General features: G+C 43.1%; 1 protein-coding gene across 1 annotated transcript in view; it reads right to left on the bottom strand.

Annotated features, from left to right (window-relative positions):
• The window catches only part of FAM184B (family with sequence similarity 184 member B), a gene marked incomplete at both ends in the record, with an annotated part of 132,589 nt that overhangs the window by 18,809 nt on the left and 89,729 nt on the right, over positions 1-24,051 (bottom strand). The window contains 4 exons of the mRNA XM_080697269.1: positions 367-473; positions 3,281-3,634; positions 5,371-5,500; positions 11,674-11,777. Of these exons, the coding sequence (XP_080553395.1) occupies positions 367-473; positions 3,281-3,634; positions 5,371-5,500; positions 11,674-11,777 (695 nt within the window). The remainder of the gene's footprint in view (positions 1-366; positions 474-3,280; positions 3,635-5,370; positions 5,501-11,673; positions 11,778-24,051) is intronic.

The following is a 24,051-nucleotide window of genomic DNA, read 5'->3' as shown; positions in this document are numbered from 1 at the left end:
TATCCCTCTTGATTTTTGTTATAATAATGATAATGTTAATGAAATTTGAACATTGCTTTGATTGAGGATTGATGTTTTGTAATAATCTGGAAATTGATGTGAATATGACTGGAAAATGCCCTGAGATTTGTGCTGGGAATAGCGCTAAGAAGAATATGATTACAGGAGAACTTTAAGAAGTTACATAGAAAAGAGCTCTCTGCTCCTCTGCTTACAACACCTAACTCACTTAAGGTTTTAGTCATGAAAGGAAAAGGTTAACTTCAGGCAAATTATACCTACTGTGCAAGGCCCTCCATATGTTGCTTATAAGTTAGGGGGTCGACTATAGTATCCCCCTCAAGGGACTAGCACTAATCAGAATACTCTTCCACCTCCAACAATCCTCCACTTTCCTGTAAGGAGCGATGATCATCGGAAAACACAGAGTTAATATTACTGGAAAATGGCCTGATGTCAGGACTCCGCCATTCCTACAGAGGGTTGGGCAGGCAGGGACCTCCTTGGTGCCTGCTCACTAAAGGACAAAAGAGTTCTCTTGGTAAACAACTTAATAGGTATTATAGAAAATTAGATGTAGGCATTGTATGTTAGAGAAATAGAATAAGTTTAGTATAAATTTGGTGGTTGGGTCAAAATAAGTTATAGAATACCTAGTAGTCAAAAATAAGAGATAAAATTAGCAGCTAATTTTAGAAGTAGAAACATTAAGTTTAGCATTTAGTAGTTAAGGATAAGCTTAGTTAAAGTTTATTATGTGTGATGGAGAAATCGGCTAGGCAGAGCCTCCCCTTTCTGGTGCTTCTGACCAAAGATCATAAGAATTCAAGAAAATAAATTGCATATTTAGTATTTAAAATATAAAATATAAAAGTAAAATGTTGTGTGCCCCTTAAAGATCTTTTAAAATTTTTGTGTTCCTTCTAATGGAAAAGCCCCTTGTCTTCTGTACTTTCAGTTTAGCTTTAGGTTTGAATGTGCTTTGCAGAGCTCCATTGTTAGTTAGGTTAATAATTAGAATAAAATTGACTTTGTGGCTAGGTAACCAGAATGATTTGTATGACATTAGTTTGGATAATTTCAGGTACTGGGATATGAGCTCATAGAGGCAGGTTGAATTGTTCCAGATAAACTGCAAAATGTACCTAGGTGTACTGAAAGCATGTTTTTCTAAATGTTGTTTATATCCAGATGTATTGAGAATGTATTTTGTCAAAAGTTGTTAATAACAAATATTTCCATGTAAAAGCATATAAAAATAAAGCATTGACTCTGTATGGCAGAGTCACGCCTCCAAAAAAGGCTGTTTCTCATTCCCTCATCGCCGACTCCTCACCACCTTCGAGAAACCCTGAATTGGCCGGAGCTGGTCTTCGGCAGATTTGAAAAAGATTTAGAAAATTAAAGAAGTCAGGGAACCGATTATTTTTCCCCTTTGAGTACCTAGTAAATGCCTAGGAGTTCACATGCATTATCTCATTTCTTTTTCTTGTTTTAAGTTTATTTATTTATTTATTTAGTGGTGCTAGGGATTGAACCCAGAGGCATTCTACCTCTGAGCTGTACTCCCAGCCCTATTTTTTATCCTTTATTTTGAAACAGGGTCTCACTAAATTGTAGAGTGCCTCACTAAGTAGCTGAGGCTGGCTGTGAATCTGCAATCCACCTGTCTCAGCCTCACAATTACAAGTATACGTCACCATGATGGGCTATTTTATTTATTTATTTACTTATATATTTGTGTGTGTGTGTGTGTGTGTGTGTGTGTGTGTGTGTGTGTGTATGTATTGTGTGTGTGTTACTGGGAATGGAACCCAGGGGCCTTCTACCTCCAGGCTATACCCTCATACCTATTTTTGATTTTAGTTTTAGTTTAGTTTAGTTTTATTTTTTATTTTACTTTTATTTAAAGACAGGGTCTCACTAAATTGCTGAGAGCCTCACTAAGTTGCTGAGGGTGACTTCGAACTTGTGATCCTCCTATCTTTGCTTTTCAAGTACTGGGATTACAGTCAGGTGCCACATGCCTGGCTTTAGGCTTATGCTATGTCTTATCAGGACAATATATGCACATACTACAAAGAGTCAAATAGCTCTAAAAGAAAGAAAAACGCACAGGCTCTTAGGCCTTTTTCTCTGTCTCTGCACCCTGTTCTCTGGGGGAAGCCTTCACTGCTCTTAGCCGTTTCTCCTGGTGTTTACTACCATTGAAAAGACACCATCTCCACTGTGTCTTATGATGATCTGTCAGATTATGATCTGTCTTCCCGTTACAGCAAATAAGATGATCTATTGCCCTGCTCCTTCTATTTCTCATAGTTATGTCACATTATATCAACATTGAAATATACTCCCTATTTTAACTATTGAATTTAAATATTCTCTGCGGAGCTTCAATGAGCGATTACAGTTATAGCTCTGCCTTGTGCAACTTTCTGCTTTTTTCTTACATTAATACCTGATGAATTTTAAAAAATACTTTTGTTTAGTGTTCTTTGGGTATTTAGCTAAGTCTTCTCATAACTTCTTTTTTTGTGTGTGGTACTGGGGTTCCTGGAAGCTCTTCTACCTCCGGGCTAGGGCAACACATCAGATATATTTTATACTTTTTATTTGGAAACAGGGTCTCCTAAGCCAGCACGCGTGGCTGGCTTTGAACCTGCGCCATCCTCCTGTCTCTGCCTCCCAAGCGCGGGGATTAAAACCGTGTGCCACCACGCCCGGCTTCTCATAACTTCTAAGAGTCAAAAAATAAAACATGTTCAATACAATTTTCCGCAGGGCCAAACCTCTCTGGGCCTCATCAGCTCTGTTTCCCTGGGATCATCTCTTCCCAGGGCTCTGTGTCCCCTGCTCAGCGTGAAGCAATAGCCCCTGGGGCTAGCACCATCCCACTCACCCTACCTGGGCCCCCCAACATCCCTGCTTCCTTCACTCTGTGTCCCTGCTGTGCCCCTTGGTCTTTGTGGACCCTCTTCAAGCCTCCCTAAGCTGGCAGGGGAAAAAATGTGTGGCCAGGCCAGGAGGCGACCTGTCTGCTGGAGGAAACACCACCGCAGCCCCGTTAGTTTCCCAGTCTTGGAAAGGTGTTGCTGCTGCTCCTTGTCTTTCTCAACTTGGGGCTCCCCTCCCACTTTGCAACAGCTGGGTTGAGCACCAGGCCCCGTTCAAGTCTTGGAAGCGAATGGTTCTTCTGTTATAGGGGCAAACACAGGCAGGAAAAAGCAGCAAGAAGCCCAAAGGGACGGACCAGAGTCTGAGTTCCTGCTTCGCCCCTTACTAGCTGGGTGACCTTCAGCAAGTTACTGAATCTCTCCGAGCCTGTCTTCTTGTGTTGAAAAGGGAGCAAGACAAGAAGGACCTCCTGTGATTCCTGTGAGCCCTGGAAACGATGGGGGAAGAGGCACTGGGCGGTGTCTGGCCCTGGCGCAGGGTGCACTGGGCAATGTATAGCCCCGAGCTGCGCCTTGGCAGCCTGGCTCTGCTGTTGGGGCCTGGAGCTGGCGCCGCAGTGCCCCCCTCTCCCAGAGCGACAGCTGCTGCAGCGCGGGTCCTCCTGGTGGTCTCGGGTGCACTGCTCCAGCGTGCTTCTAACTAGACGCTCCCTGAGTGTCACCTGGATTAGCAGAGCCTCCTGCACCCCAGGAGCTCAGAGCCAGTGCCAATGCAAGTGTTAAAAAGCAGCTCCAACCTAGGTCTCCATCAACAGATGAACGGATTGCAAAATTATGGGAAATACACACAATGGAATTCTACTCAGTTTTAAAGAAGAACAAAATCATGTCATTCGCAGGAAAGACCTGGAGAACATTATGTTAAGTGAGATCAGCCAAGCACAGAAAGAGAAGGGACATATGTTTTCTCTAATATGCCCAAACTAGGGAGCATTGGGAATACCAGAGGGACTCCAGATAATGGAGGGGAAACCTCAGCAAAACTAGAACAGAAGGATAGGAGAGGGAGAAGGCTGAGGTTGGTTAATGGAGGAGCTACATCCGAATATATGTAAAAGTGTGAATGTAGCATGGTTAACCTGGACACTCATTGTTGGTGGGGGAGGGGAAGGGGATACCAACCACTGTCTGAATATATGCCATTTTCAATATGATCCATATACAAATAAAAAATAAAGCAGATCCAGAGAGCCTCTTGGCTAGACCCACAAGAAAAGGGAAACTGGCTGGGTCCAAACCTTACCAGGAAGATCAAAAGTGGTCCTCAGTTCTCCCAGAGAGCCCCAAAGGCCTGCCTTGCCTCCTCTAGGGGCTTGCAATCTCGCTTCCTTACCAAGATTTTCCTGAAAGCCTATTGTCCCACCCCGCTCACATCCCCACAGCCTGCCCTGTGTGTTCTCCTGAAGCCTTTATCCCCTTCTGATGAGCACAGTGAATGGCTTCTGTCTGAAGTCTGACCTTTACTGTCTGTTCCCACCACCTCCCATAAATGCAAAATACAGTTAGCTGTCCCTCTGTATCCCAGTAGGGCCAGGTTCCAGGACTGCTGTGGATGCCGTATACAGTGATGTCGTATTTGTATATAACCTTATACGCAGGCTCTTGTATACTTTAAGTCATCTCTATACATATTATAGTATGTATAATCCCCATGTAATATTGGGGAGATTATATCCCAAATACAATGCAAATGCTATGTAAATTAAGAGGCCTTATTTAGGAAATAATGACAAGAAATAAGAGTCTGTATAAATTGAGGACAGATGCAGTGTTTTCCTCTCAAAACTTTTCTATTTGAGCTGGGTGTGGTGGTACACGCTTACTTGTACTCCCAGTACTTGGGAGGCTGAGAAAGGAGGATCCAGGTTCGCAGCCAGCCTCAGCTACTTAGGTCCTTTGCAACTTAGTAAAACCATGTTTTGAAACCAAATATATGGAGGACTGATTATATATTGTTTGTTCCCACCTCTGCTCTTAGTATGTGTGCATAAATACATATATAAGCAGCTTATATTTATAAGTAGCACATATAACATATACAATTATATATAAAATATATCAGCTGCTAGTGTAAGTTATAGTATATTTAATTATATTATATATGTAATCTACCTATGCATATGTCATATATGTGTATAATATATAATATAATATATATATATATATCTTAGACATAAAATACAAGGCATTTTACCTGGTTTGTTCAATGATGGGTCTTCAGTGGCTCATAGTAGGTGCTCATGAGCACTGTTTAAAGTGAATGAATGCACACATACATCCAAGCATCCCGCCTGCTCTGGACCCACAGCACCCTCCCCTGCTTGGATGAAGCCCACCCTGTGCATTTTCCCTCCGCTGTCTGTGGGGTCTTGTCTCCCTCCCTGGGAGGCACACCCCAGCAGGGCCCACCTTCTACCTGGCCTTGCAGCCTGGCCTTCTGGCTTGGCCAGTCCTCCTGTGGGCACTGGGTTTCCCAGGCCTTTTCCTTCAGCGAAGAGCTCAGTGGAGGCTGCAGGCCATTTTGCTCCTTGAGGGCTGCTTCCATCCTTTGAAGACAGAGGCCACAATCAGTAAAGATCTGAGTGCTGCGAATGATGCTAGTTCTCTGCATGGAGTGAGAAACAGCTTGTCTTTGAAAAAATAACATGACACGTACATCCTAATGTTATTGCATAGGATTTGGTAGAAAGCACCTGATAGCCCTTCAGTGGGTGCTTAGTAAATGATGGCTGTCAGAATGGCTTAGAGTTCTTTGGGACCCTCAGAGGCTCCCAAAAGAGGCCTCTATGGTGTGATTTCATGACTCTTCTTGTGTATGAGAAATCTGAAGCAATACCGCTGCACACGGTGCTTTACACCTCTCACGGCAGGCTCATAACCTGTACTGGTTGTCCCCAGGTGTACACCAGGGGTCTATGAATAAGAATATGAGAGCTGCAATAGCGTCTTCATCCTAGATAAGAAGCTGACAAATGTCCTTGAAGGAGACCCTCCCTCTCTTAATTGTAAACGTTTGATTTAGCTGAGACTTTCCAGTGTTTAGACTAGGATATTCAACAATATAAAAGGGTGACTAGTGGAGATATTCCTTCCCCTGGCAAGGAAATTAGACCAAAGGACCAGAGTTGAGGGGGCTAGAGCCCTGAGCTGTAATGGAGGACACAAGAAGGAGGATTCTGGTAGAGGTAAGAAGGTCCAGCAACAGGGGCTCAGGTTGGGATTAAGAAAGAGAGAGTCATCCGGGGGTGGTGGTGCATGCTTAATCCCAGTATTTGGGAGGCCTCAGCAACTTAGCAAGGCAATTTTTTGAGACCCTGTTTCAAAATAAAAAGTAAAATAAGGCTGGGGTGTTTAGTTCAGAGGTAGAATGCTCTTAGTTTCAATCTCCAGTCCAAAAAAAAAAGGAAAAGAAAAGAAAAGAAATCGAAAAAAATTAAAGAAATAGGAGATGTTAATGGGGACTCCAAATGGAAGATGAGGATGCTTTGAGCAGCAGCAAAGCCACATGTCTAAGATCCTGGGCCCTAGAGCGGATGCTTACCAGACCTTGGGTGAGAGCTTTGTTTTTTTTGGGGGGGTACAGAGGATTGAACCAGGGGCATTCTTTCTCCAAGCTATACTCCTAGCCCTATTTAATTTTATTTGTAAACAGGGTCTCACTAGGTTTCTGAGAGTCTCACTACTTTCTGAGGCTGTCCTTGAACATGTGGTCCTCCTGTCTCGGCCTCCCGAGAACTGGGATCAGAAGGTGTGTCAACATGCCCAGAGAACTTTAAACTGCTTGGGTCTGAGCTTCTCCATTTATAGCATGGGTTTAACAATGGTTTCTTTTACTTTATAGATTAGTAGAATTAATCCCTTTGAAGTACTTAAAATAGTATATATATAATTTTTTTAAATGAGCAGAACTTTCCATTTGATGAAGACCAGTTATGTCAATTCTTTGATAATTAATATTTTCATGTCATATCTAAGAAACCATTGTTTACTCCACAGTTGCAAAAATACTCTGATGTTTTCATTTTTCTGTTTAAATTTATGGACTATCTCATACTAATTTTTATGTGTGAAGCGGGTTGAGGTGCATTTTTTTCATGTTCTTTCATTTCCAATGCTGTTTGTTAAAATCCTTCTCCCATTCCCTCTGCTAGGCTGCTGAGGCTCTCAATAAGCGGTTGAGGCTGCCCTTGAACCTCTGTCTCAGCCTCCTGAGTACTAGGATTACAGATGTGCATTGCCATGGCCAGCTGCTTTGGCATCCTTAACAAAAGTTAATTTACCAGCAATGTCTGAGTCTATTTCCAGATACCCAATACCTCTCATAGGTTTGTCTATTCATACATGAATAGCGCAGCCTTTATCACTCCAGATGTATGTATGTATGTATGTATGTATGTATGTATGTATGTATTTTAGATAAAGGAACATTTATTCGTCTACAGTTTTTTGGAGATCTTGGAGTTTCAGTTCTTATCAGGCTGGGCTGAATTTGCAGAACTCAGGGCCTGGTGGCAGGAAAGGGAGCGAGCCAGAGCTCTGCTCTCATGTCATGGAGGCCAGAAGCAAAAGAGAAAGCAAGGGAATAAAAAAACAAAGGCACAGTCCCTCAGGCCACATTCTTAGGGATTCATCTTCTCTGGCTTAGGTTACCACCCAGTGCATCCAATACAATTACACACTGACGAGATTACAACCCTCGTGACTTAATTATATCAACCCTGAAATTAATATATAATCTCTTCAGGGAACACTCTACATCTAGCCATCTCAATCTACCCCTGGTCCCTGAAGAGTTCACGCTCAGTTCAGAATGCAAAATGCATTTCATCTATCTCCAAGAGTTCCCGTAGTCTTAATAGTTCCAGTATTGCTTAAAGTCCCAAAGTCCAGTCTTTTCTAAGACTCGAGGTTGATGCTTGGCTGTGCACCTGGTTTTAGTCCATAGGGCCAGATCTAAAGCATAAATGTCAGTGACTACGGTAGCAGGGAGTGTGGTAGAGACACTGTTCCCACACCTTGGAGGCCAGAAGCTGCTCCCACATCAGGGAGGATGGAAGCCTTCCTCCCATGAAGGAGGACGAAAGCCACTTTCGCATCATGGAGGATGGAACTGGTCTCCTGTCATGGACGATGGAAGCCTTTTTTCCATCATGGAGGGCAGAAGCTGCTCTCCTGTCATGGAGGACAGAAACTGCTTTCATATCACGGAGAACGGAAGGTGCTCTCCCATCATGGAGGATGGGAACCACTTTCACATCATAGAAAACGGAAGCTAGAAGCTGTTCTCCCATCATGGAGGATGGAAGTCTTTCTTCAATCATGGAGGACAGAAGCCACTTTCACATCATGGAAGCCAGAAGCCTTTCTCCCATCATGGAGGACTGAAATTACTTTCCCATCATGGAGAATGGAAACCACTTTCACATCATGGAGGACAGAAGCTGTTCTCCTATCATGAAGGAGGGAAGACGCTCTCACACCATGGGGCCTAGAAGCTGCTCCCACATCGTGGAGGGGAGAAGCTGTTCCCACATTATGAAGACCGAAAGCCACTCCCACACCATGGAGACTGGAAGCTGCTCCAACGTCATGGAGGATGGAAGCCACTCTCCCATGGAGTCCAGAAGCTGCTCTTACCTTGAGGTACCTTCCACGAAGGCCCAAGCTGCACCCCAGGGGCCTTCATTGTCTAGTGTTCTACTCCAGCTTCATAACACATCTTTTTTTTTTTTTTTGGTGGTACTGGGGTTCCTGGAAGCCCTTCTACCTCTGGGCTACACTCCCAGACCTATTTTTACATTTTTATTTGGAAACAGGGTCTCCTAAGCCAGCGCGCGGGGCTGGCTTCGAACCTGCGCGATTCTCCTGTTTCTGCCTCCCAAGTGCGGGGATTACAAGCGTGCGCCACCACGCCCGGCTCATAACACATCTTGAAATCAGGTGGCCTTTGCCCGTTAACCTTGTTCTTCAAGATTTTTTATTTTTATATTTTACTTTTCCTAGTTTCTTTGCTCTTCTGTATGAATTTTTAAATGGCTTCTTCATTTCTATACATAAGGCTATTGGGATTTTATTTAGCATTGAATTGAATCTATAGATCAATTTAGAGTAAATTAGCATTCTAATAAGACTAAGTATTTCTTTTTTTACTTTTTTCTTTCTTTTTTTTTTCTGGTGGTACTGGGGTTCCTGGAAGCCCTTCTACCTTTGGGCTAAACTCCCAGACCTATTTTATTTTATTTTATTGGAAACAGGGTCTCTTAAGCCAGCGCGATCCTCCTGTCTCCGCCTCCCAAGCACGGGAATTACAAATGTGCGCCACCACACCTGGCAAGACTAAGTATTTCAATCGTGATTGTTCTGTCTATAAGTAAAGACATTTGTACTCTTCTTCCTAATCTGTGTTTGATTTTCCTGCTTTATTGTTCTGGTTAGGACCTTCAGTATGATGTTAAATAGTGACAGCAGAATGTTTTTCTGTTCCAAATCTTACCAGAAAAGTTCTCAGTACTTCACCATTCTGAACTGTGTTATCTATACTTTTTCATAGATGATTAGGTGTCCTTCTATTAATAGATTTTTGCATTTTATCCTGAAAGCACGTTAACTTCTATTAAGTGCTTTTCTGCATTTATTGAGATGGTCATTCATTTCTTTTTACCCCTTTTGGGGAAGAGAATGCTAGAATTTTTTTTTTTTTTTTGCGCTAAGACCCCACACAATCTTCCTACTACTTCTATCTTTGCACTGCTTAGCCTTCCCACCACCACTTCCCCAAATAAAAGCACTTAGGGAAGTAGCCTCTGGAGCCTGACATGCTGGTTTCCTTCTACAGCTGGGTATCCTTCCTCATGGATACAGCTGCAACAGGAGAGAGAGAGAAAGCTGCTGTGGTCACTCAGTGCCGCAGGTCCATCTCTAGGTGTCTTCTCCTTGGGGAAGCCTGTCCCCCTTCAGTGGTGATCCTGTTTGGTCCAAAGGGGCCCAGCTGGCCCCAGGCAAAGGCATATGACACATGTCTGGTCGGTCAGGGCAGATGGCAAGAATAACAGATTGAGGATGTACCTGGATGGCTGTACATTGGTACATTGGATGTACCTCCAATGGCTGGACCCATTGGAGGCTTCTGTGGAGTTTCTGCTGGTGTCTTCAGGAAAGTCTTTTTTTCCCCTCGATGATCATGGATTTTAAACAGGACAAGGTATACAGCTGCCAGGGGTTACGTGGTAGATTTAGCCCAGAGGCCTGAGTCTAGGATGGGTCCCGTTAACTGTTTTGCTCATGTGCCTTAGAAATACGGAGACGGGAGCTGGAGGCTGCTGTGGAAGTCTTGGGAGCTGGTTTGCTGGGCTGTGTGCAGCCCAGATGGCAGGAGTTTGCACATCATCTGTCAGGACCCACACACATGTCATTTGTTAATGTAAAGCAGCAGACTCTAACTGTGGTGTTCTCAGAAACACCCAGGAAGCTTTCTTAAAATACAGACGGCTGGGATGTACCCAGACTCTGGGTATCAGGATCTTGTGAGATGGTGTAACAGACTGTATGGCATGTTGTATTTACTCAGCAAAGATTCACTTTCCCCCCTGCCCTGCTTCTGTGGCTATGGGTGCACTGTAGACTAAACTGTATCATATGCTGAAGCCCCAGGGAAGTGATTAAGTCATGAGGATGGAGCCTTCATTGTGAGATTAGACCCTTGAGACATGAGCAAACTTACTCTCTCTCCTCTCACTTATAGAGACACGAATGTCTCTCTCTCTTTCTCTTCTTCCTTCCCTATCTCCCTCCCCTTCCTCCTTCCCTCCCTCCCTTTCTCCCTTCCTCTTCTATTTTATGAGAACACAGTGTGAAGATCACTATTTGTAAAGAGAGCCCTAACCAGGAACTGAATTGGCTGACGCTTTGATCTTGGACTTCCAAACCTCCAGACAAAAAGAAATAAATTCCTGTTAAGCCACCTAGTCTACGGTACATTTGAAGCAGCCCACCTGACTAAGACACAGTCTATGCTTCTTGGCCCAGGGATAGTAGTTTTGATCTCATGACTTACTCTGGTCCATGAAGCATGGGTGGAACTGCGAGTACAACTCTGACTGTAGGAAGTTTTAAGAGGCAGTGCCTGTTTCCATCAGCCCTTCTGAACATCTTCCCTCTGCCATGACAACAATATGCCCTAGATGGGGGTCAATCCCTCAGCCTGGGTCCCAGAATGAGAAGGCCGGTGGAACAAACCTGAACTAGTCTGTGGCAGAGCAATTAACACCAGTCCCTAGCTAGGAGCAAGGGTACAGAAGCCCAGCAGAGCCTGCCTGAATCAAGCACAAAGGTAGCTCACCCATGAATTTAAAAATCACTGATATTTTGAGGATACTTGTTATAGCAGAAACAGCTAGCTAATACAGGTGATCTAGATGTGGATTTTCCCTGGGAGACAAAGCTCCTCCACTTTTTCTAATTATAGACATAAAGGCTTTGGACCATTCCAAACCTGAATCTTGAGAAGGATTACTAACCTCTCTGGGCTTCAGGTTCTTAAACCACAAAATGCCCTCTAATAGTCTATAGGAAGTCCATAGCTATACAGAAGACATACAGGATATGACTTTCCCCTCCCCACATGTAATGCAGAGGGCAGTAGTAAACACTTGAGGACAGATGAGTGAACAGATGCACCCTCCCAAGTCACTCCTCCTCTGGAGTTCCGGGAAGGTCATACCTTTCTTCTTCATCACTGCTGGTCCCGTCTTCCGCTGCTAACTTAACTTGATCCTCTTTTCTGGGCAGTGTATGAGAAGGTTGCTCCAGCTTTGAGCATGGATCCTAAGGTGGAAACAATGGCCAAGGTTAAGTCAGTTTCCTGATTCAACCTGGCTTACTCCACCAGGGAGCAGTGGAGAGCCAGCCTCCAGAGATGCTCTGTCGGTCCAGCTCACTGGCCTGGGATGAGGAGGCTCCTGATGAGGAGCTGCCAAGAACAGTGTCTGGTTGTGATCAGTGTCAGCCCTTATCCTGTAGCCCGCCTTTCTGTCTACAAAGCAGTCCACACAGCTGGTGAAACTGAAGTGTAGAGAGAGAGTGCAACTGTCCCTGGGTTCCATTTTCAGTACTGAAAAAGAAAGAAAGAAAGAAAGAAAGAAAGAAAGAAAGAAAGAAAGAAAGAAAGAAAGAAAGAAAGAAAGAAAGAGAGAGAGAGGAAGGAAGGAAGGAAGGAAGGAGACAGAGGGAGGGAGGGAGGAAGGAAGGAGAAAGAAAAAGATAGGAAAAAGAAAACCACCCCCTTATACTCTTTTCCTCCCTGTGCTATGTGTTTTTCCCCAAATGGTTATTGATGGGGATAAATTATTGATTGCTAATAAGAGCTGTATTAATTGCTAATAAGAATAAACTTTCATACTTAGGCAGAACAATACAATCCTTTTCTCTGTCTCTAAGCTGTTAGCCAAGAACTCTGGCCAAGGTTGACCTTGGTCAGCTAAAAGTTGGCTGTTGGCCCAGCCAAACACTGCTGTGTTTACAGATTCCTGAACTTAGAAAAGAATCATATGGACTCTCACAAAAGTTTAGACCAAATTAAAAGATGAAAAAGCACGCTGTATTAACCAATATTAATTACTAATAACACAATATAGATAAAGTCCTACAAACCTCTATACTTAAAAGTCTATGTTCCTATGTCTTTAATTTCTTTATCATAAAACAAGTTTTCAACATAGTAAGTAACTTCTAGCAGATAGAGATAAGGGGATACTGAGAACGTACTAAAGACCGAGGTAGACAATACAAGCTTTAAACTTTAAGAGTAAAAATAAAGGACAAAGCAGGCTTATACCCTGCAACCCCCTGACGTTCCTAACTAAGTGACACATTTTGGTCAGTGACATCAGACCTGCCTGTCCTCGTAAGGACGAGCAAAGAAGACTAGCAGAAAAGGCTCACGCGGCAGAGATAACTAGCAACCCAGCACCGCTTGTGATGGGGAAAAAGACTACTGGCTAGCAGGATGCCAGGGACAAGACAATAAATTCCTATAAAAAGACTGTGTTCCCAAATCATCAGTACCTCACTTCTGAGGCACTCCATCGTGTCTCTTTCTGATGTGATGCTTTCATTACTCTGTCCCTCCCTCTTCTGCCTGTAATAATAAAACCTTGCTTAGAGCCCAGCATGGTGGTACATGCTTGTAATCCCCGTGCTTGGGAGGCTGAGACAGGAGGATCGTGCAGATTCGAACCCAGCCTGAGCTACTTAGTGAGGCTCTCGTCAGCTTAGTGAGATTCGATTTCCAAATAAAAGAGGCCTGGGAGTGTAGCCTGGAGGTAGAAAGCCCCTGGGTTCCATCCCAAGTACCACAAAAAAATAATAATAATAATAATAAATACATAAAAAAACTTGCTTAAGCTTGCAGCAGTTCTGGCTTTTCCCCCCCTAACCTAGCCAAGAACAAGAACCCACGGCGATAGCCCAAGCCCTAACAGACATCACAGTTATCTGCTTCCCTCACTGAATGGTAAGCCCCATGAACACAGGGCTCTTCTGTGTTTGCTGTTTCCCTGATCCCTCGAACAGCATATGACTCACGAGAAACACTTAGTAAACACCGAATGAACGAGCCCAGCTATGTCATAGGTCACCCCAAGAGAGCAAGAGGATGTCCTCATACTGAACCTGCCCACCTCCTCTCTCTGGAGGGCATGGCCTAGGACTAACTGCAGTTAACGGGAATCCTCCTGCCCCACATGGCCAGAGGGCAAGGCCTAGGGCTGACCGGAGCTCCAAGTCTGGATGTGTTCCTGCCATCTCCGGAACCCTCAGTACCTTTGTGATTTGTAAGTTCAGGGGCTGTTGGCATCTTTGGGGTTGTCTCTAAATATAGTAGAACACCTGGTAAAGCTGGCCCTCACTTCCGGAGCCTACTGCCTACCTGCACCCGGAGGATGTGTCCAGGGCTGGTGAGCACCGAGGTCTCAAGAGGGCAGGAGGCCATCCACTCTGTCTCCTATGGCCATTTCCCCCGAGCCCTCGTATTCCCCCCTGGGTGGCTGTGTTCTGTGTCAACTCAGCGAAGCCTAAGCTGTCTTTCCCAGCATTTCCTTCCCTGCATACTCCTGGCCACGTAGCTTTGCATAAAACTTGGAAGGTGGCATGAGGCAGCAGTCACAGACTTCTGCTGCTTGAATGCTGGGTGCCGGGCACTGTGGCAGCACACACATGTTATCACCCACTTGCACACTCCCCGCGTTGGCCTGGGCAGTTTTCTGGCTCAGCACCTGCTGGATCCTACTTTGACAGCTCTTGGGAGGCAGGCACACCTGCAGCACCTCCTGCTCCCTCTAGACATCCTTACACTATTCTGTACCAGGGGCATGCCTAGCTTCATGATGGATGCCAGGCCCTCAAGAGGCCGCCTGTATCCTCTAGATAGAGCCGTGTGGGCCTCAGAGAATGACACCTGGGGCTGAAGCTCATCTTCGGTCTCCTGGGTCTTCTCTGCTTCATTCTGCTCACCTCCCTTCAGACGGCGTCCCCTGCTGGCTTTCAGCCCACCACCAGCTAAAGCAGCACCCATTGACCATTCTGTTTAACTGGATTGTAAATTTAATCTTGTATCCTTTATTACTGCTAGTTGGTTTCTTGGCTCAAACCGTAAAAATGCATCTTTAATCCCCACTCTGCTAATCTTTTAAGGCTTCTCACTCACGGTTACTTCCTCATGAAGACATCTCCATCTCTCCCACTGCGCGTACGCTCTCTCTTCTTGAAGTTCTCATAACAATATTTTGTGGTAGCATAATTTTCTCACAAATACTTACTGATGACCAAATATGCACCAGGCATTATTTTTGAGATGTGGTAGTAAATAAATGATACAAGAGGTTTTTTTTGTACTGTATTAGTTATAGGAGCATTTTTTTTTTCTCCCTTCCTAGGTCATAAATGAATGCAAAAGTAACCTCAGATACATTTTAAAATCTTTTTTTTTATTTTATTTATTTTATTTTTTTTATTGGTGCACTGTATTCATACATCAGAACATTTTAAAATCTTAAAAATTCTACAGACAGTAATTGAGAACCTTTAGCGCAGCTTCTTCTTCTTCTTCTTTTTTTTTTTTTTGGTGGTACTGGGGTTCCTGGATACCTCCGGGCTACACTCCCAGACCTATTTTATATTTTTATTTGGAAACAGGGTCTCTTAAGCCAGCAAGGCTGGCTTCGAACCTGCGCGATACTCCTGTCTCTGCCTCCCAAGAGCAGGGATTACAAGCGCACACCATCACGCCTGGTGGCTAGCTATTTTAAAAAAAAATAACTTGAATCCTCTCTTTACTGTACATAAATGGAAACTGACATCCAGCTGGTTGGGACCCACAAGTTTGGTTCAAAAACAGTATAACTGAATAGATTACAATCTTCATGTGGATATGAGGCTAAAAGGCCCAACTTCCACTCTTAGTTTCAAGTATTTGGGGCATTAAAAGCATCTTGGAGATCTTCAATTCCCATAAAGACCAGAAGCAAATGTTATGTGGAACAACAACAGATCAGAATAGTGTGAGTGCTACGATGATGTAAATACACAGGAGATGTGTAATTGATTGAGTCCAGGTTTCAAAGTTGTTATAAAAAAAAACCTTAGTAAATAGAAAGTACAAAGAGTGTTGGCAAAAATAGTGCTACTACCAGTAATCACAGCAAAGAAGAGCTGGCTGAGTTTGACATGTCAATTTATGCTGATAAAAGAAATGCATTCACTAAAAAACTCTAATAATAAACCTATAGGCATCTATCGACAGAGCCTGAAAACACATAGCAAAATGTTTACAATCGTAGGGGAAAATGAGGAACTTCATAATTATAATAGGAAATTTTAATAAATATCTCTCAGAGGCTGCCACATAAGCAGAGAAAATAAAGGACAAGATTAATAAATTAAACTATTAAGCTGAAAAAAGGAGCCACTAGCTTTTAACATTGACTTGGTGTTTAGTATGTGCTGGGTTCTCAGGAAGATGGGTATTATCTTCCATTTAAAGTGGATGGAACTGAAAGTGTTAGCCAGCTTTTCATTGCCGTAACCAAAATACCAACTAGAACAACTTAGATGAAGACAGATATTTTGGCTAACAGTTTCAGTCCATGGTTGGCTGGGTCCATGAAGAGGTCTGGGGAGAAGAGAACCCTTCCCAGGGCATGTCTTCAGTAACCTACTTATGCATATAGATTCTACCTCCTAATAGTCCATTCCAAGATCAATAGATTAATCCATATGATTGATTAACACAGCACCAAGGTCAAACCTACCTGATCCAATTATTGCATAAAAGCCCTACCTCTGTACACATGAGACTTTGGGGTTAAAACTGTAACACGAAAGCAGGTGAGGATATGTAATTTGTCCAAGGTCACACAGTGAATGTACTACAGAGCAAGGATTCTAATATATATGTCTTCTGTCTAATATATATGTCTTCTGTCTAATATATATGTCTTCTAATATATATGTCTTCTGTCTAATATATATGTCTTAACAACCATGTGGAGACTATATGCTTTCTTTTTATCACATTGGGAATATTTAAGAAATTGACCCCATATTAATCTACAAAGCAAATCTCAACACAGTTTAATGTATTAATATTATACAGACAGTGCTATTTGATGACATTGCAATAAAATTAGAAAACAATAGAGAAAGGTTAAAAATAAGATAAACACCAAAACTCTGAGGCACAGGTAAAAACATGTATTTAGAGGAAACTTTAGAGATTTAGGCATATTTATCAGAAAGCATTCAAGATGTTAGAAAAAGAACCAAAAATAAAAAACTCAAAGTAAGTAGAAGGAAGGAGATATGAAAGACAAATAAATAAAATAGAAAAAAAATCTGACCAGTACATCTGAAAGACAGACTTTTGAAAAGACTTATCAAATTTCTGGCAGGCCTGATCAGGGCAAAGCAAAACCACATGCATAATGGACAAGGATCTCAAAAAGAACAGAGATGAAAAAGAATTCCAAATCTGTGCTGCCATGAAGAGTGAAAGGGAATGTGCAGGGTGTACTTTCTGGGCTGCTTTACTGACCACTGCTATATTTAAGAGTTGGGGGCAGGAGGCCAGAAGCAGGAGTGGATTAAAAACACTAAGTGAGCCGATGTGTTCAATAGTAACACCAACTCCGAGCCCTGTCACAAGTCCCTCTTTTAATGCATTATCTCGTGGATGCCATGACTCTGTGGGGTACCCAGGAAAGATGCTGCCATCTTTGATCTACAGATGGGAAGCCATGTCCAGAGATGCCCAGGGACTTGACTCTGGCCACAGGGCCAGTGGAGGGTGGCAAGAGGAGGAGACGCCTGTGTTCTCTGACTCCCCTCTCTGCTATTCTGTGGCACTGCAGTGGTGCTTGGATGTGCCGTATTGACATGATTCCCAGCTACCGGCATCAGGGCTGAAGTGGTGTGAGTTCAAACCATGCTGTGAGACTATGCTGCTAAGAAGGGTCTGCAAAACAGGAACTGAAAACCAACCTGAGAAGAACGGTGTCAACCACACAGTGGAAGGAAGCCCTGCACCCTCCCTGTCACCACAAAAGCACCATTTCAGCTGTTTTATGAACAAATTTCCTATGTGAGTAATCAGGAGATAGTAAAAAAAGGTTCCTGGACCCTGAGAGAATGTAAAACCAAACTCTCCAAACCTGGTCGGTGTGTGCCGGGCACCCACTTGCTAGAGATGTTACCACCGGTGCAGTACCAGATGATCAGGAAGATGCCTTCAACTCCCAGCTTCACCCAGGAGAGGGAAGGGGTTAGTCTGCATGTCTAGAACCCCAACTTTTCCAAGGGTCTTCCCAGAGGATTGGCTTCTGTCTGGCCAGTCATGGGACTCTGGCAGACCTGTAATAGTCTAGCCCCTTGGGGGAGAATGGAGGCAGAGGCTTAGACTGGTAGACACCAGAGTTCCCCTTTGCCTTAGCACAGACTGAGCAAACAAAAACCAAAGCTGCCTGGTTTTCTCTGGGAGAGAAAGAATTGGTAGATTCTCTCAGATCTGGTCAGGCTGATTTATGGCAGATTCTCTGGTACTATTTCTGGTCCAGGTTCTAAAGACTGGGAGAAGTACCTGCTTTGTCCATTACGCAGACAACACAGTCAAAGAAAAGAAAGAACTCGTCAAAGATGTTCCAAATGAAATCACAAGATAAACCTCAAAGTTGTGACTCTAATGAAACAGAATTACATGATTTACCTTGCAGAATTAAAATAACTCCAATGAAGATGCTCACTGAGAGAAAAGGGCAGTGAATGTGCACAGTGAGAAATTCCTCAAGGAGACAGAAAATACATACATCATAAAGTACCAAGCAGAAATAATGGCGCCAAAGAACACAATAATTCACTAGAGGACTCAGCAAGAGACAATCAAGCGGAAGAAAGGACTGATAAATTCAAAGAGAGGTCCCTGGTAATAATTCAGTTAGAGAAGCAAAAAGAAAAGGAAAAAAAAAGTGAAGAAAACTTAGGAGAATTATGGGGCATCATCATGTGGGTCAAGCTATGCATATGGAATTTCCAGATGGAGAAGAGACAAAAGACAAGAAATACTATTCAAGGAAATATTGGATGGAAAGTTTCCCAATCTGAAAAATAAAATGGACATCAAGATCCCAGAACTTCAAGGACACTAAATAAGTTGAAAGCAAAGAAATCTACAGTGAGACACATTATAATAAATTTCAAAAGTCAAAGACATAGAATTTTCTTTTTCTACTGGGGATTGAACTCAGGGACATTCTACCTCTGAGCTATATCCCCAGCCCTATTTTTTTTTTTATTTTGAAACAGGATCTTGGTAGGTCAGTGAAGGTCTCAGAAGATTGAATTAGTCTCACTACTTGTGGAGGCTGTCCTCACACCTGTGCTATACCTGCCTCAACCTCCCAAGTACTAGGACTCTAAGCATGTGCTATCGTGCCTGATTAAAAGTATCGTGCCTGGTTAAAAGTATGGAATTTTGAAAGCAGCAAAAGAAAAACTACTTGTTACATATCAAAGAATCCTCATAAGAAAATAAACAGTTTTTCAGCAGAAACCTTCAAAGTTAGAAGGAGTGGGGTGATATACTTAAAGTACTGAAAGAAAAAGAAACGCCAACCAAGAATTCTATACTCAGAAAATTCTCCTTCAAAAATGGAAAAATAGCCAGGAATGGTGACACATGCTTATAATCCTAGTTCTGAGGGGCAGAGGCAGGAGTACCACAGGTTTTGGGCTAGTTTCAGCAACTTGGTGAAATACTCAGCAGCTTAGCAAAAAAGACCCTGTTTTAAAATAAAATATAAAGTAGGCCTGAGGGTGGGGCACAGAGGCAAAACGCCCCTAGATTCAATCCCTAACACCATATACACACACAGAAAAAGAAACTTACGAACAACAAACTTGGTAACCTTGAAGAAATGCATAAATTAGAAAGATCAAACAAACCAATAGAAACTAAGAAGATTGAATCAGTAGGCAAAAACTTCCCAACAAAGGAAATCAAAAGAGCAGATGATTTTATGGATGAATTATGCCAAATATTCAAAGAACCAATACCAAACCTTCTTAAGTGCTTGGGGAAAAGGCCACTTTTAAAGTCATTTTATGAAACTCTTATCATCCTTATCCCAAATGCAGACAAAGAAATCTCAAGAAAAGAAACCACAGGTCAATATCTCTGGTCACTACAAATGCAAAACTCAGTAAAAGGTAACCAATTGAATCCAGCAGCATATAAAAAGGCACATGCGCCCCAACCAAACAGAATTTATCCCTATGATGCAAGAATGGCTCATCATATGAAAGTCAATTAATGTGATATACCATATTAACAGAAAAAGAATAAAGTCATACAATAATCTCAATAGATGCCCAAAATAAAAGGCATTGGACAAAATTTAACAACCTTTTATGAGAAAAAAATTCTCAACAAACCAGGAGTAGAAGAAATGACCTCACCATCAGGAGGAAATCCCACAGCTAACATCATACTGAATGATGGTATAGTTTCTAATCCTCTAAGATCAGAAGCAAACCAAGGACACCCACTTTCCCTACTTTCAACACACTCTTGGGTTCCCCATGAGATATGTTCATGTTCAGTCCAACACTGCCTCCAGTGCTCAAGTGGTGTGAGCATATAGTTTGCACACAAAAAATAAGTGGTTCTATTTCCCTTCCAAACAGTCTACCACAAAAGGCTCCTCCCAACTCCTCCCAACCAAATGGCTGGTTATTTTAAACCTATGTTCACATTAGATCTTCAGCTTTCAGCTTTTGGTCATTTAGACACATCTGGATTGTTTCCATTTTAAAGACACACCCACGACCAGGAAATCTCCTGGAAGGGAATGTTCAAAGTCATTTTCAAGTTTAGCTCGCAATCTTTCAAAGATAGCATTTTGTATATCTTTAAATAGAATGTAATGGGGTTTTGCTGAAATGATTGCAGGGGACTGTAATAGATACTGTAGTCACCTTACATTTAGAGTCTTTAATGGCTCGGAGAAGTGCTGTCGCAGGCTTTCTTCTGTTCTCTGAGAGTCTCTGGGGTGTGGAGGGCAGGGATTATTGCAGCCATTTCACGACTGAGAACTAGCATAGCATCATGGCTTAGAGCACAGATGCTGGTGCCACTTTTCAGTTCTCAGTGTCTATCTGTAGAATGAAGATAATACTGACATTTGCCTCCTAGGGTTGTTGTGGTACCGTGTGAGACAGACACCACGTGCTTGGCACACAGTTGGGGCCTGACCTGTGTGGATCATTATGAGTCACGAGGGAAACTGGTCTCAAGGAGGCATGGGGACTTTCCTGAGGTCCCTGAGCTGTGTCCTAACCTTAGATGGAAGCTGTGGCTTTGCCCTGCACTGTTTTCTCCAACAAATGTTAGTCCAATGTCAAGTATTTCTCCAAGGAGTGAAAGGCAGCCTGCCCGGTTCCAAGTCAGATGAGACCAGAGCCCTCAACCAACACCAGGGGCAGGGTGCCAGTTCCTAGTGCCTGAGGCTACTCAAGACTCGCAATTGCTAAGAGCTTAGTGATCACATGCCTGCTGATTACCAGGACAGCGGATGCCTTGGCTTCTTATGTCCTAGGCATGTACCCAGCAGGCCACAGGGGCCTCCAGGAGGCAGAGGACAGTCCTCAGGCCTGGGTGAGCTCCTCGTCTCCATTCCCCATGGCCTGCGTTCCTTCTTCCTGGCAAGCCATTTGCTGGTAAGGTGACGTTCAAATGTCAGTATCAGGCAGTTGTCAGCAGAAGAAACTCTGCTGGGAAACCTTCCTGTTCTCCTACATAGAAAACTCCCCTCACTAAGGGCTGCGCAAGAGTCCTCCTGACATTATTAGAGCGCTCACCAGGTTATTACTTAAGCAAACACTCATTTCCTCCACTTGAAGCTAAACCCTCCAAGGACCAAGACTGGGTTTCATTCACCTTGGTCCCAGCTCTACATCCTGTGCAGGGACAGCACTTGTAAATATTAGTGCAGACGAAATGACTTCAATAATCACACGAGTCTCCTTTTCACTCTGCAGAGGGTGCAGGCAGACTCCATGCAGACATCTACCCTTCTTTGCCCCCAGGTCAGTGTGACCCAGGCACCAAAGAAACCTTCCAAGACAAGGTTTTCCTTCAGCATTACTATGACCAGAATGGCTTGGCTGGCATTCAGTGAATGATGCCATGAATCTAAGCAGTTCAGGAAAAAACATGAGAAATAAGGACCAAAGGTTCCATAAGGTCCCAGCTAACTCTGGTAGGGACAGAGCCACACCCAGGTTTGGCAATCCTTTCTGCATTTCTGGGCAGGGAGTGAAAATTCTGCTCTCCGTTGGGGTTATTATTTTTATCTCTCTCGACTCACTGACATGTTTTGGCAGGATGCCTGAGGCCTGAGCTTAAAACCTTGAGTCTTGAACAATGTAAATTGTATAGCCCCCAATCCAGCAAAAACACTGCCAGGGAAACCCTATTCTGGGGTCCATGTCCCACCGGCATCCTGGCTTTCAGATTTTCCAAGCTTCTAACCTTCTCAACACAATGTCTGCCCTTGTATGGTCCTGTGGCACTGAGACCCAGACAAAGCTTCTGCTCACTGGGCCGGCATGTAGGTGGCTGGCCCAAAGTATTTCAACTAACTTAAAAATCTCTGATTGACAAAGTTTAAAAAAATGTGTTTGAGTGATACTGGGGATTGAACCCAGAGGCATTCTACCTCCAAGTTACACCCCCAGCCCTTTTTTAATTTTTTGTTTTGAAATAAGATCTCACAAGCTGGGCATGGTATTGTATACTTGTAATCCCAGCATTTGGGAGGCTGAGACAGGAAGACTGCAGTTTCTACTCAGCTACTACTCAGTGAGACCCTGTTTAAGAACAAAGAATAAAAAATAGGGGCTAGGATGTAGCTTGTAGGTAGAATGCCCCTGAGTTCCATCCCCAGTATCAGGAGGAGGAGGAGGAGGAGGAGGAGGAGGAGGAGGAGGAGGAGGAGGAGGAGGAGGAGGAGGAGGAGGAGGAGGAAAGGAATAGAAGGTGATGATGATCTTACTAGGTTCCTGAGAGCTTGCTAAGTTGCTGAGGCTGATCTTAAACCTGCGATGGTCCTGTCTCAGAATTACAGGGATTACGGATGTGTGCCACCACACCTGGCAGAAAGTTTTGTGACTCACTGTGTTGTCAAGGTTGTACACAAACCAGTTATTTATGCATGCTGCTGGTGGGAGTCCTAGAGGAACGGCCTCTGACGGAGGCAATGAGGTGATGTCTGTTCAAGCTAAAAACTCACCTACCACTGGACCCAGTAAGTTCTGAAGCAGTAAGAGTTATTGGCACAGTCTGAGTGCCAAATATTAATTCATTTATCCCTCACAAAACCCTCTGAAGTAGGGAATATCATCACCCCCATTTTACAGATAAGAAAGTTGACACAAAGAGGTGTTAAATATCTCTCTAAGATTATTCAGCAACTAAGAACTCAGGTATCTTGCTCATCAGTGAGCTTGCTTAACTACTATCTTTCATTATATAGCTCTACAGTGCTATCCATAGAGTATAATCTATGTTAGTTAAATATTGTTTGGTTTTTTTTTTTTTTGGTGTTAAGGATTGAACTCACTGGCACTCTACCTCTGAACCACACAGCCTAGATTAATCCAGCCCAGATTAATCCAGCTTTCTTTATATCTTACTTTGAAACAGGGTCTTGATAAGTTGTTGAGAGTCTCACTAAGCTGCTGAGACTGGATTCAAACCTGCAATCCTCCTGTTGCAGCCTCCCAAGTACATGAATTACAGCCATGTGCCACCATGACTGGCTTAATAGCCACAAATTAAAAAACAATCTGTGTCCATCAGCAGGGAAGACTAAATCAATTATGTTTTTTGTCTGTACAAAGAACTAAACTGTTTTCTAGTTTTCTATACCAAGAACTAAACTTTAAATGAAGTTAATATGGTATTGTGCTGATGTGTTACAATTTCTAAACTATAAAAAATTAGTTTTAAAAAAGCACAGCACAGGAGACTAGCTATTATTTATGAGAAACTATATTCATAATCGTACATAACTATACACAGTACAGCTCTGAAAGAATATGTAAGAAGAGATAAAAACTTGTTTTCCTGGAATAGGAAACCTAGGGGAGGGAGAATGATTTCACTGTAACACTTTATATGCCTTTGAATTCTCTACTGTGAAAACATGCTACTTACTGGGGAAGGAAAGTAAATCTGAAAGAAAATTCAATACCTGTAAAGTGTGTAATAGTTGTCTCATAGAAAACATAGCCCAAGATATTTAGTTTCATGCTAAATGTCCGTATCATTTTAAAGCTCTTTGTTTATGCATATTTATCCTTTCTAGCATCCAGCTCAGAGGCTGGCACACGCCCCAGGAATTCCAGAAGAGACTGTGCAGTGAGTGGATATCAGGCACACTGAGTTGAATCGAGTGGAGGTTCCTTCTGCAGTCCCATGTGGGAGGCGTCTGAACTTTACTACGAACCACGCCCAGGGAGGGACAATGTGGTAGATTAAGTGGGGTCAGAT

The sequence above is a fragment of the Muscardinus avellanarius genome, assembly GCF_963383645.1.
Source record: "Muscardinus avellanarius genome assembly, chromosome: 6".
NCBI classification, from domain to species: Eukaryota; Metazoa; Chordata; class Mammalia; order Rodentia; family Gliridae; genus Muscardinus; species Muscardinus avellanarius.
Note: the sequence above shows the minus strand (reverse complement) of the source record. Positions and strands in the feature narration are given on the sequence as shown.